Source organism: Urocampus carinirostris, chromosome 18 (assembly GCF_059441175.1).
Source record: "Urocampus carinirostris isolate Australia breed hairy pipefish chromosome 18, RoL_Ucar_1.0, whole genome shotgun sequence".
In the NCBI taxonomy this organism is placed as follows: domain Eukaryota; kingdom Metazoa; phylum Chordata; class Actinopteri; order Syngnathiformes; family Syngnathidae; genus Urocampus; species Urocampus carinirostris.
The window spans coordinates 6,446,889-6,460,685 of NC_142366.1; the positions used below are offsets into that span (position 1 = coordinate 6,446,889).

Sequence of the window (13,797 nt, forward strand, 5' to 3'; positions counted from 1 at the left end):
AGAATTGTTTTTAATGACGTTGATATCAACGTTGTGAGACAGATGCAGCCGAGCCTCTCTCACTCTCTTCCCTCTGTCTTGGATGCTACCCACCCCACGCCTTCTGATTGGATAAGCGACCATGGGTGGAGCCTCTGAAGCAGGAAGATTAACGTTAGAGTGGAGTACACAGACTCACATCTGCTAACTCTTGACATGCTTGTGAATCAAGACATATGATAATATTGAGATTTTAAAAAGTTTGGGAAAGAGTGTGTGTCATAAGAATAGCAAAAAAGTGTAGCAAACTTGTTTTAGGGAAGCACGTTCAGGTGGAGACTGACATTAGCTCTTATAACATGAGTTCATAATTCAAGCGTGTGTGTTTTGTGATTGAGAAAGAGAGAGCACAAAAAGCTCGCTAAACGTAACGGCTGAGTGATGAGCTGTTACTATAACATTAGTTCGTCAAACTGGCACTCAAACAGGAGGGCCAACACCTAATATTCGCGAGCTCTGTAGAAATATCAATGCACTTTTTGTTTTACGGTAATTTAAGTCATGTTTGTTGCATTGACATTTTTGACATCTGAATCAAGTCAACATTTTTATCCCTGTAAACTAAGAACAGGCTCAGGAGCAGCAATAAAACAATAAATAAAACAAATATTATGTGCATTTTGTGAAATACATTTAGTGGTCAACTGCAAGGTCTGGACAAAAAGCGCTTAACAATTCTCAACAGTTTGAAATCAAAGGCTTTTAACAATTGACAATTGTTGTTTTTAACATTTTAACAACTGATGTTTGTTCTTCGGACTGCATGCATTTAATTTCTAATGTTTGTTGGGCACATAATGCTCAAGCTCTCTTTTATAGTGAAATATACGCATATAAAATATACAATGCATGTCATCAAAATCGCATTGGCTTGTATGTGACTTGAATCTTACCGTGGCGAGTCAGACTCTACTGTCCGACTGCCATTTTTAAATGTTCATAATAATAATAATAATAATAATTTCCTTGTATTGTCATTCTGTGTAACAACGTACACAGAACGAAATGTCGATTGCACCTGACCCGTTGTAGCGAGCCGATGCAGCCGCAGCCAACAGAGGGCGCCGCCGACCACTTTTTAAGTCTTAGGAATGACTCGGCCGGGGCGCGAACCACCGACCTCCCAGTCTCAAAGCGGGCGCCTTACCATCTAGGCTACTGAGCTGCGTCACTGATGTACTGCCATGACACTCAAAGTCTGATTTTCAAATCTTGCAAGTAGTCTTTTTATTGGCTGTATCCAGGCTGATATGCTACCAAACTTTTAAAGTTTTGGTACACATACATAGTGTTGAAGCCGCCATTTCTGTACGGTACCGCTAGAGACAGGCATGCCATTGCGCATGAGCGACTCCAAGCAGATATTATAATCCTCCACGATGCCTGGAAAAACATGTCTGGCGATAATAGTCTATTATCAATTTTTACTCACAACTTCAAATAATTGTTGCAACCCTACTTCACATGGGTAAAAAGAGCTAGGTAGCTTCATTTAGGACAAAATCAGCGCTTATACGCCGTTCAAGTGACATACGCAACTCACCACTCGACCACTGGGGGCGCTCCACTCGCCCCGCCGAACAACCCCAAAGGTGCCATCCCCAAGGCGCTCCAGAAGTTGAAGCTCCTCCTCTCTGATTAGGCAGGTGAGTGAGGCCGCCGGGTCCCCAACGGACGAGGACCCGCCTAGGGCTCCTCCGAGTGAGAGTGCCGTCTGGGAATCGATGTCGGGACGCTTCACGGGAAACACCTGGAAGTAGATGGTCCGTTTACGTCTCTTCCCTGCCAATCTACCTGTAATCAGCACCTGATTACACTTCAGTTATTGCATTGTCCAAACTGTGCATTGTGCATCCAATCCTGATCACATTTGATTCAAAATGCTTTGTGTTGACCAGATTTTGCAGTCATAATATAATCCAGATTAAATAGAGTATGTTTTATGAACATTTTAGACTCCTAACTAAGCTTTGGTGTTGCACAGGATTGTCTAAACCATGCAGATTGTGATCATATTTTATTTGAAATGGCTTGTGTAAAGTTCACTTCATAACTAGAATATAATTTGGATTCAGTGGAGTAGTTAAAACTTGACATTAGATGTTTGTTTACATTAGACATTCCTGACAATCTGGATTGGAACCTGATCAAACTTGCCTTTGTTGCAATGTCCAAAATGCATTGTGGATACAATTCTGATGAAATTTGATCAGAAATGCCTACTTAGCAATCATATATCTAGATTAAATACATTACATTTTACATTAGTTGTTTGATGTACAATTTAAATTACTGCCAACCCAAACAGAAACCTGATTACACTTGATTTATTGAATTGTCCAAACAGTACATTGTGGATCCAATTCTGATTAAATTAGATTTAAACTCATCAAACAGAATCTTACATTTGACACAAGTTGTATTATGTACAATTTATTTTCCTGCCAACCGAGCTGTTCCATTGTCCAAACTGCATTTTGGACCGAATTCTGATAAAATTTTATTTTATTTTGCGTTTGTTGAGTAGACTTCAAACTCAGACTCTAATATAGATTCATTTGAGTACTTTAAACTTGACGTTGGATGTTTTGAGTACATTTTACATTCCTGACAATCTGGATCGGAACCTGGTTACACTCAAACTGTCGAATTGTTCTATTGCTTGTATGTTTATTGTGGATCTGATCCTGATCAAATTTAATTTGAAATGGCTTGTGTTGAGTAAACTTTATGATCTAAATCTAATGTGTATTAAATTGAGAAGCTAAAACTTGACATTAAATGTGTTGTACATTTTACATTCCTAACAATCTGGATTGGAACCTGAATAAACAATTTGGTGTAATATTGGATTGTCGAACTGTGCATTTTGGAACCACTCCTGATCCATCCTGAAATATTAGCAGTTTTACATGACATGGACCTTGTTGCACGATCTTTCAAGTCTAAATAAAATTCACTCTGAATAGCGCAAGCGTGTCGTAACGGACCTTGCTCATCCAGGATTTGCGTTTATAAAGCGCCCGTCTCCTCTTGACTGCTTCCCATAGTCTCCTCTGACCTGCAAGCAGAAGATACACCATCAGTGTGAAAGCACGAACCGTTTTTTTTTTTTTTTCAGGCATATACCCGGCCGGCCCATTCCGATCTTCTCCAGGTCTTCATTCTTGACATAATCAAAGTGCGAGAGCCGGGTGACGTTGAGTTCGTCACGGATCCGTAGGAAGTACTGCTGTAGTTGAACATCAGTCAGGAGCTCCAGGAGCCATTCGGTGCCCTCCTCGCCCTGTATCTTTCAAATAAAATAAAAAAACAATTTGATTCCATACTCAGTTCCATTTGCAACTCTAATTCTGTGATTTGATTTCACACAGATTTTCAATCTTGATTTGATCCTGGTCGAATTTGATGTTAAACGTTTTTGCTGTGTTTACATTGCTTTAATATACATATCCGATCCTATTCTCATTTGAGTTCATTAGAAATATTCTTATATACTCAATACAAAACAGTCAAATTGGATATGATCCTAATGGTTTTGTTTCACTTTAGAATTTAGCACTAATTCTGGTCAAATTAAACACTAACATTTTTGTTATATTTACATTCCTTTAATATACACATTCGATCCTATTCCAATTTGAATTCACATCAGAATTTTTATCTCATTCACAATGCAAAACAGTCAACCCAGATGTGATGTTAACGGCTCGATTTCATCAAATAATCCAGAACAAATCCCCATCAAATGGGATTTGACATTTCAGTTTCTGTGGTGCATTTACATTGTTGTGAAATCTAGAACAGACACAAATAACATTAGTATAGAAATGTTTTTTGGACATTGGATTCTCAAGTTTACTTGATCTCGTTTTCGGGTGTTTGAAAATCAGAACTGGTGACCCATGTTGTACAAACTAGATCAGATTCGGGTCCAATTGGACCTGAGGTCAAAGCTAGCAATGTACATTAACATTGTAGCATTTGATATTTAACCCAGTCAAACTTGATGTACTTCAGACATTTACAATCTCGCACGATATGGACTGGATCTAAATAACTAATGATCAGAACTTTTATGGTTCCTGTTTTTGATATTCGAAAATAAAATCTGATTTGGATTGACGTCAGTAATGTACATATAAATTGTGCAAACTTGTCTGGATCCAGATTTGACTAGGTTTGACGTCAGTGGTTGTGATGAACAATAAAAGTTGTATCAACTTTGAAGTTGGAAGTTAATCAATTTTGAAATGGTTCAGACGTTCACATTGTCACAAAATGGTGCAAACTAGTTTGGGTCCATATCCATATCACACAATTATGATCCCAATAGCATGTCGTCAGAGCTTTTTTGACCATGGAGTGTCTCTGTTTTGGATGTCTGAAAATAGGAACCAGTGCGCAAACTCGTTTGGATGCACATCTAAATGGTTATGACGTCATTGCTAACGATGTACATTAAAAAATGGTGGAAACTGGTTTGGATCCAGATCTGAATCAATTTGATGTCAGTGCTTGCAATGAACTGTACATTAAAATTGTAGCAACTTTTAAATGTGAACCCTGTCCAACACTTGTTTACTTTAGGCATTTACATCGCACACAATTTGGATTCGAAAAACATGTCAATAGAGCTTTTTGACATTGGAGTGTCCCAATTTTGGATGTCTGGAAATAACAACTGGTGTGAGAACTCATTTTGATTCAGATCCAATTGGATATGATGACAATGCTAGTGATGTGATCTTGATGTACTTCAAACATTAACACTGTCGCTCAATTTGATTCAAAAAACATACCATCAGTTTTTTTGGCATTGGATGTCCTCGTTATGATGTCTGAAAATAAAAACTCGGGTCCAAACTAATTTGGATCCAGATGCAATTGAATTTGACGATAATGCCAGTGATGTGCATTCAAACAATGTAAACTGGTTTGGATCAAGATCTGATTGGATTTGACGTCAGTGTTTGAGATGTTGTAGCAACATTTTGCATTCTAAACCAATCCAACTTGATCTACTTATCGTCACACAATTTGGATTCCAATTACATGCTATCAGAGCTTATTTGACGATGGAGTGTGACCTTTTCTAGTACCCATTCTGGATGTTAAAAAACAAGAACCGGTGTTTGAAATCATTTGGATCCAGATCCATTTGGATTTGATGTATAAGCTAGCGTTGTACACTATGTCACAAAAGTGAGTACACCCCTCACATTTCTGCAGAGATTTCACTGTAGAATTTAATAGAACATCACTTAAGAAACATCCCATTGACAAAATGAAAGTAAGTATGTTAACGAAGGCCATGGCTTATTGGAAAGATATCCTCTGGTCTGATGAGACAAAGATGAATTGATTTGGCTAGGATGGTGTGAAGCATGTTTGGCGGCAACCAGGTGTGTAGTACAAACATGGTTGTGTTGTGCCTGAAGTCAAGCATGGTGTTGGAAATGTCATGGTTTGGGGTTGCATGAGTGAAACTGGAATTGGGGACTTGCGTTTCTATAAGGGAAACACAAACTCAAGTATGTACTGTGGAATACTGGAGCAGATAATATCCCCTCCCTCCAGAAACTGGGTCGCTGGGCAGTGTTCCAGCCTGACAATGACCCCAAATACACATCTAAGATGACCAAGACTTTTCTAAAGAGGCTGTGGGTAAAGGAATGGAATGGCCAAGCATGTCTCCAGATCTAAATCCAATAGAAGATCTTTGGGGTATCCTCAAGCGGAAGGTGGAGAAACACAAGTTCTAGAATATCCCCCAGCTTAGTCATGTTGTCATAGAGAAAGAGCATTCCAGTGGCAACTTGTGAGGCTCAGGTGAAATCCATAGCCAGGTGGATTAAAGTGGTTGTGCAGAATCATGGTGGCCAAACAGAATATTGAACTTCAGGAACTTTTACTTAAGGGTGTACTCACTTTTGTTACTAGGGGTTTATCTACTAATGGCTATATTTTGAGTTTTTTGAGGGGGGAAGCATTATGATGAAATATCTGCAGAAATTTGAGGGGTGTACTCACTTTTGTAACATACTGTACATTAATGTACATTAATATTGTAGCAACCTTTCAATGTAAACCCAAACAACCTTGATTTACTTAACACATTTACATCGTCACACAATTCAAATTCCAAAAACATGTCAATAGAGCTTTTTGACATTGGCGTGTCCCCGTTTTGGATGTCTAAAAAAAACTGGTGTTCAAACATTTTGGGATCCAGATCCAATTGGAAATACTGTAGCTTCAATGCTAGTAATGTGCATTCAAATTGTGCAAACTGGTTTGAATCCAGATCTGATTGGATTTGACGTCAGCGCTTGCAATGTACATTAAAATTGTGGCAACTTTTGAATTTGAACACAATCAAAATTAATCTACTTCAGACATTGACATTGTCACACACACTGGATTGGATGCCAGTAAATAGTTTATTCAAAACAACGCTAGATAAAAAAAGGAAAAACGTAGCGAGTTGGTGCATCCACCCCCACTTTTACCATTTGTCTTGCAGTATCCTCCGGCCCCCTCCTCTGCTCTGCGACGCCCTCGTCGGCGTCTTCTCCCCCCCTGGCGTAGGGGAGTCTCCGGTACTCGTAGCTGTCCCCCATTCGGATGTCCAGCTAAAGAAAAATAAGCTCACTGCTTTGTTTTACCCTAGCTGAGTCACAATCTCCTGCTGCCACCTCCATCACTTCCCTCTCGCTCAATAATTCAGCAGAGCTGTCGGAGGAGGCGGAGTCAAATCGGGATACCGAGGAAAGGATGGAGAGCTTGGTGCTTTCATTTCCCAGGATGCATTTAAGGGAGGCGGCTTGCATCGAGTGGATGTCAAACCTTGTGTCGTTAAACATGTTATTCCGGAGTGTAGCGCCTCTCTTTGGATGCTACCCTCTCCTGTCGTTACCATGGACACCACTAGCCGCAGGCTCCCATCGCGCTTGATCGCATCTAAGGCCTCAAATTAAATTCCAAATAGGCCAACCGGCTAAATATAGCAGGTCGGGATCATTTGAACTTCAATTAATCACCCTAAATTGCTGATGCTAAATGTTATTGCACTCATTTTCCTTGCAGTATCACTACATTGCACTATTCTTTGTCATTGCATTATTATTATCACATAGGCCATTTTTTTCTCAGCACTACGTTGTAAATATTATTTATGGCCTATACATCCTGATAGTCATTTATCTTTTTTTCTCTCCAAAGTAGTTATATTACATGTTTTACCCTTGGGTGACATATCAAATTTTTTTGCATACAATGTTTCATAATGTTGTTATCAATGACAAAAAAGACAATTCCATTCTTTTCTAAAAAACAACAACACAATTTTACAGTGCATAGTAAAATAATCATCAAAAAGATTTGGTGGAAAAAACGATTTTGTGTATAACGCGCACCCGTTATTTTTTAAAAATTAAAAATCGTTAAAAAATTCTCAGCTCAAACTAAACATTGTAATATCCATCAATTTTCCACGCCACTTATCCTCAGTAGGGTCGTGGGAGTGCTGGAGCTCATCCAAACTATCTTCAGGCACCCTCAACTGGTTGCCAGACATGGTAATATATGTAGATAAAAATAAATATTTGTGTGTATGATTTTATGTTGAAATAGGGTGTTAACGTTTTACCTAAAAGTACAAGTAACTCAAAGCCTCATGGCAAGTAAAATATTTATTTGTATACAATGCGCCTCCCCCAATTGTTCAGTAAAAATCCTTACAATTATGTTTCTTGTTTTCCCAGCTTAAACTAAGCTTTGTCAGTGACAAACATTGTTGAGTATGTGCGGCCATGATTGAAATAACTTATTGACAATGTAAACTATGAACACGATAACAACATAGAGGTAACAATGCATTTATTTTAAAATCTTTCAGAGTACAATTCATCATCCGATACACCAAAGAGTTGTATACTTTGTCATGCTTTTTTGTGCTTATTTATAGCTTTCAGGATGACTTTCGCTGTGGTGAGGGGCCCTCTCCTTGTGAGAGGTAAGATAATTCTCCCGCCATGGTCCGCTGTGTGTCGTAAGAGGCGACTAAAGTGGAGGGAGCGAGGGGACTGGGGATCCTCTCCTCTCTATCGCTACTCCCTAAGAGACAGCAAGGCAAAGAAAGGGGGGCAGGAGACCGATAGGTCTCGCGAACCCTAGTTATAGGGTCATTAAATGTGAGAGGATGTGGAAGTAAAGCGACTGTGTGGAAGAAAGAGGAGATCGGAAGGATGATGACTAAAAGGAAGGTTGATGTGTTAGCCTTGAGTGAAACAAAGATGAAAGGAAAGGGTGAATACAGCTTGGAGGTATGTATGGTAGAAGGTCTGGAGTGACGGGTGGACATGCTAGAGAAGGGGTGGCTGTGCTTGTGAGTGAGTAAGCAAAGGAAAAACTGGTGGAGTGGAAAGAGATATCTTCCAGATTAATGTGGGTGAGGTTGAAGTGGGGTGTAGAAGTATGGATGTTTATAAGTGCATATGGACCTGGTTCAGAAAGAAGCGCTGAGGAGAGAGAGGAGTTCTGGAAGGACTTGTCCGAATGTGTGGCAGGTGCGAAAGAAGGGTGGAAAGTGGTAATACTAGGTGACCTGAATGCTAGAGTGGGTGATGAAACGGTTTAAAATGTGATTGGTAGATATGGAGGACTAGGAAGAAATGAGAGTGGGAAAAAATTGATTGAGTTATGTGTGGAAAATAAGTTGGTGATTGGAAATATATTGTTTAAAAAGAGGGACGTGAATAAGTATACCTTTGTCAAGAGTGGATAGTGGCAAGATAGTGGACAGAGCACTGATGGATTATGTAGTGGTTAAGAAAGGGATATTAAGTAGATTGTTGGATGTGCATGTTTACAGAGGTGAAATGAGTGGTATGTCTGATCATTTTTATGTGGAAGGAAAACTGAGAATAGATGGATCGTGGAGGGCTAGTTATAAGAAGAGTGTGAGGGAAGAGGTGAAAATGTCAGAGTTGAATAAGGCAGAAAAGGAAAGAGTTTAAAGAGAGGATAAGGGGAGAGTATGAACGGGTTAGTAGAAGAGAAATGGAGAGTGTGGAAATGGAATGGAAGTGGTTTAAAGAGGCAGTGTTGAGGAGTGCAAAAGAAGTGTGTGGAATGAGAAAAGTTGGTCGAGGTATTAGGAAAGGAAGTGAATGGTGGAATGATGAGGTATCAGAGGCTGTGACAGAAAAAAGACGTGCCTTTGAGGAGTGGCTGCAAGATAAGAGTGGCAATGCGTATGAAAGATATAAAGTGAAGAAAAGGTTGGTAAAAGCGGAAGTGAAAGCAGCGAAAAGGAAAGCATGATGAATGGTGTCGAAAGATAGGAGTGAACTTTGAGGAAAGGAGAAAAGTGTTCTGGAAAGAAGTGAAAAGAGTAAGAAACAGTGAGTCTGGAAAGAAAGAGAAAGTAAAAGATAAGGATGGTAGATTGCTGGTTAGCGGTAGTGCAGTCAGGACGAGATGGGCAGAGTATTTTGAGGAGTTGCTAAATGTGGAGGATGGGAGAGAAGTGAGAGTCGAGGCGATCAATGGTATGGAGAGAATGCCCGTGTTGGGTGATTTAAATGTGAAGCCTGTGAAAACATGGGAGGTGCAAGAGGCAGTGAAAGAAATGAAAGGGGGGAAGGCACCTGGGTTGGATGGTTGTACTGCTGAATGCCTTAAAAAAGGTGGCACAGCTATGATTGACTGGTTAGTACACTTGTTGAATGTATGCTTTTTAAGTGGTGTGGTTTCTGTTGATTGGTGTAGTGCATGTGTGGTGCCATTGTATAAGGGTAAAGGTGATAAGTATGATTGTAGCAATCCGAGAGGTATCAGTTTGTTGTCTGTGCCGTAAGCTGTATGGAAGAGTCTTGATTAAGAGAGTGAGCGAAAGAACGAATGAGGTGGTGATGGAGGAGCAGAGTGGTTTCAGGAAAGGAAGAGGATGTGTGGATCAGGTGTTTGCAGTACGACAGGTGTGTGAGAAATATTTTGCAAAAGGTAAGGATGTTTATTTAGCTTTCATGGACTTATTAAAGGCGTATGACAGTCGATGGAGAGGCGTTGTGGCAAGTGATGGTGATGTATGGAGTGGGTGGAAAGTTGTTGGAAGCATTGAAGAGTTTTTATATGAACAGCAGAGCATGTGTAAGAGTAGAGAGTGAGACAAATGAGTGCTTCCCTGTGTTGACTGGTTAGAGACAGGTGTGTGTGATGTCACCATGGCTGTTTAATGTGTACATGGATGATGTGGTGAGAGAGGTGAATGCAAGAGTATTTGGCAGAGTTGTAGACATGATGGACAACAGTGGAACAGTGTGGCAGGTAAGTCAGTTGTTTTTTGCAGATGACACAGCGCTTGTGGCTGATTCTGAGGAAAAATTGAGAAGGTTGGTAATGGAGTTTGGAAGAGTATGTGATAGGCGTAAGTTATATGTCAATGTTGGGAAGAGTAAGGTGATGAAGTGTTCACGTGATGGAGTGGGCCTGACGTTAGAAATCAGGTTGCATGGACAGGTGCTGGAAGAAGTTGAAAGCTTTAGGTACTTGGGTTGTGATGTGGCTGCAGTTGGTGGAATGGAGTGTGAGGTATTGCACAGACTGAATCAAGGAAGCAAGGTTTTGGGTGCTCTGAGGAGAGTGATGAGCAACAAGAGTATGAGTACGGATGTTAAGAGGGGACTGTATGAGAGTGTGATTGTGCCGAATGTGTTGTATGGTGCAGAGACTTGGAGCCTGAATGCAGATTTAAGAAGGAAGTTAAATGTTTTTGAGATGAAGTGTTTGAGGACTATGTTAGGAGTGACAAGATTGGATAGACTGAGAAACGAAATTGTGAGAGACAGAACTGGAGTAGTCGTGGAACTGAGCAAGCGTGTTGATAAGAGAGTACTCGGTTGGTTTGGACACATGGAGAGGATGGATGAGGAGCGAATGTTGAAGAGGATCTACAGAGCAGAAGTCAATGGAAGGAGACCAAGAGGAAGGCCGCGATTGACGTGGATGGATGGTGTTATGAGTGCACTGCAGGAAAGAGGTCTAAATATAACGGAAGCTAGAGCTCTTGTTGGTGATAGAAAGGAGTGGAGAGGTGTTGTGAAAGGATAGTGGGATTGTGGACGCGTTTAGGATGGGCTGGGCACCCGTATGATGCGGCAGGGGTAAACCAGTGAAAGCTGTCAGGCCCTGCTGTTGAACAAAAGAGTGTGTTGTGTCACCCTGACCCGAGTGACATGGTCGCTTTCTGGTGTCCCTTTTCATCTGGAGGGACGAAAGCATGACCAAACTTAGGTGCCGAGGTGCCTAACTTGTTTGGGTGTTTGTGCAATTGGGTTGGCCATGGTCCAAAAATGTTTGTGTGTTTTTTTTTTGCTATTTATTTCCCTTTTCTTTCCTTTGTATTTGTATGTCTTGCTGTCGGTCACCCCTCTTGAGGGATATGACCAAGGTAGATGGATAAATAGATAGAAAGGATGACTTTCTGTTTTCTCCATTCTCTAACATTCGTCTCTGGCACCGTGAATAAAAATAGTGTGATAATGAGATATATCATATGTCATGTATAACATTAGTTATCTAGCTGTTAGTATTCTGCGCTCTCGCCCCTGTGACCCAGGTTCGATTTTTATTGCATTCAGGGCTTTGCAATTGTGGTCAGCAATAATTTACGACTGACCAATCATTGTACAAATACAATAATACACGTCGTTCATAAAGCAAACCCATAGTTTGAATTCTTTTCGAGGTAAAAAAGAAAAAGTGCGTTGTACACAAAAAAATAGGGTACATCCTTCAACTTCTAACCTAAGCTTCAAAACTGTAGACAAGGAAAGATTATTTTAGGATTTCTTGTGGCTTATGTTTTCTTCTGGAGGGGGGTATATTTCTGGGTTAGAGAAAGACATGTGTGATCATATCTATAATTTTTGAATTCGGGATTTTGATTTTGAGGCAGCCTTAGCATCAGGAGGTAGAACACTCTAGGACGCAGGTTCGATTCCCGGCTCCTCCGTATTACATGGCGAGGTGTCCTTGGGCAAGACTCTGAATCCCTAGTTGCCCCATTATGCAGGTAGGTGCCTTGCATGTCTATCTCCCTGTTGGTGTGTGAGTGTGTGTGTGAATGGTCAAGTGTGAAGCACATTGTAAAGCGTTTTGGGAGGTCTTCATTAACTTGAAAAGCGCTATATAAATTTACCATTTAAAATAAGTTTTATTCACCCGAATTGTGATCACAAAAATTTATTCCGGTATCGTTTTTTTTTTTTTTTTAATTTATCCACAAATGTTTTGATAAGGCCACGTCATTCGCTATGCCTGTTTAAAGCCACTATTTCTTTAAATGTGTTGATTGTTTAGTGGTGCATTTTGTAAACAATACATACGATTGGACACAATCTTTCTAATAAATTAAATTTCCGATTCAGAGACGGCATCTTAGGTCGTAACCCATTTTTTTTCACCAGTCTGTAATTATTTAATCTTATAATCTAATTACGAGCCGCCACAGTCGGAAGAACTTAATTTGGGAGCCAGAAAAGTATTTGTAAAATATTTATAACAATGTTTTTAAAAATATATATATTTACCTTGTCTTTGAATTGCGCTTGTTCCAGATTAGAACCAGATCAGAACCGGATTAGGAGTCAGGGGGTGTTGGTGTGGTTGGGGGCGGGTCCACAAAATCCACCTGCAACTAAAAAAATAAATTGTATCCATTCCGAAGGCCCTTTCGCCCCCCGAAAATAATAATTTTAAGAAATATTTAATAATGGCGTCAAACATTTAAATTATATTCAATGGAAAAAAATGAAATTTACCACATAGCCCAGATTACGTTCCGATGTTTTTAATTGTCAGAGCTCCGTTGTTAAACTGCGTAAACCGATTACCAAAAGCAGGCTTGAAGACCCTTCCCCGTGGTATAAATTATCGCCATTCGAGTGATTTATCCCCAAACGCGTGGGTTCATCACAAAACAAGGTGAAAATGTAACGGGACTGTTGTAGTGCTCCTCTGCTTTGGGGCCTCTTCACAATCCCGCCGATCCTCATCACAGCGGCCGAATTCATCCGCGCACCAGAGCAACCCAGTGTTAAAATGTCTCGAAGGAAAATAAAAATGAACTGAATGAAAATGTAAGAATATATATTTTTTCATTTTAAAAAAGGACAAAAATAAATGTCACAATAACGCGTCTTTTGTGGTATTCCTCTGCTGTAGGGCCATTTCACAACCTCGCCGAGCAAAGCGTCTAAAGTAATCTGCAGGCTACGGCAACCCGGAAGCGTATATAAATGTTAAAATTAAAGTAAAATAAACGTAAGAAAAATAATTAAAATATAGAAGTTATGTATATAACCCTTAATGTAAACTTCGCCAAAAATCCCAATCCAAGATGTACAAAAATGAATGCCGTCTTTGAACCGTTTGACTATGGAGTGTTTTTTTTGAAAGGTAACATTCTGAAGTTTTATCCAAAACTGAAATAATCACTGAAAATGCTACTAAATTTGAGTAATCTGAATTGGAACACACAAATAGATTTTTTTCTCGCCTGAATTTTTTTGGGCAATCACATGCCTGTAAAAAAGTGTCTCCTGACCATTTTAGCTGGAAAACAGCTGGAACAGTACCATGAAGGCTTACTTGCCCCCAGGTCAAATTCTAATGCAATCTGCAAAACTAAACATTGGATTTGACACATTTTCCAAAGGTATGTTATGGTGTTTTATAAGTGGCCATTTAGAG

The 13,797-nt window shown here is 39.9% G+C and overlaps 1 protein-coding gene across 6 annotated transcripts in view; it reads right to left on the reverse strand.

Moving 5' to 3' along the window:
* Nucleotides 1-13,317, reverse strand: part of tnk2a (tyrosine kinase, non-receptor, 2a) — a 30,860-nt gene extending 17,543 nt beyond the window's left edge. Inside the window, exons 1-6 of one of the 6 annotated variants that reach the window (XM_088321998.1) lie at nt 12,939-13,317; nt 12,636-12,736; nt 6,552-6,674; nt 3,169-3,331; nt 3,030-3,100; nt 1,583-1,789 (exon numbers count right to left, since the gene is read on the reverse strand). In XM_088321998.1, the coding sequence (XP_088178124.1) occupies nt 1,583-1,789; nt 3,030-3,100; nt 3,169-3,331; nt 6,552-6,662 (552 nt within the window). In that variant the 5' untranslated portion in view covers nt 6,663-6,674; nt 12,636-12,736; nt 12,939-13,317. Of the gene's footprint in view, nt 1-1,582; nt 1,790-3,029; nt 3,101-3,168; nt 3,332-6,551; nt 6,850-12,635; nt 12,743-12,866 lie in introns of those variants that run through there. The other 5 variants (XM_088321997.1, XM_088322000.1, XM_088321996.1 and 2 more) reach the window with 5 other exon arrangements.
* Between the last annotated feature and the right edge of the window lie 480 nt (nt 13,318-13,797).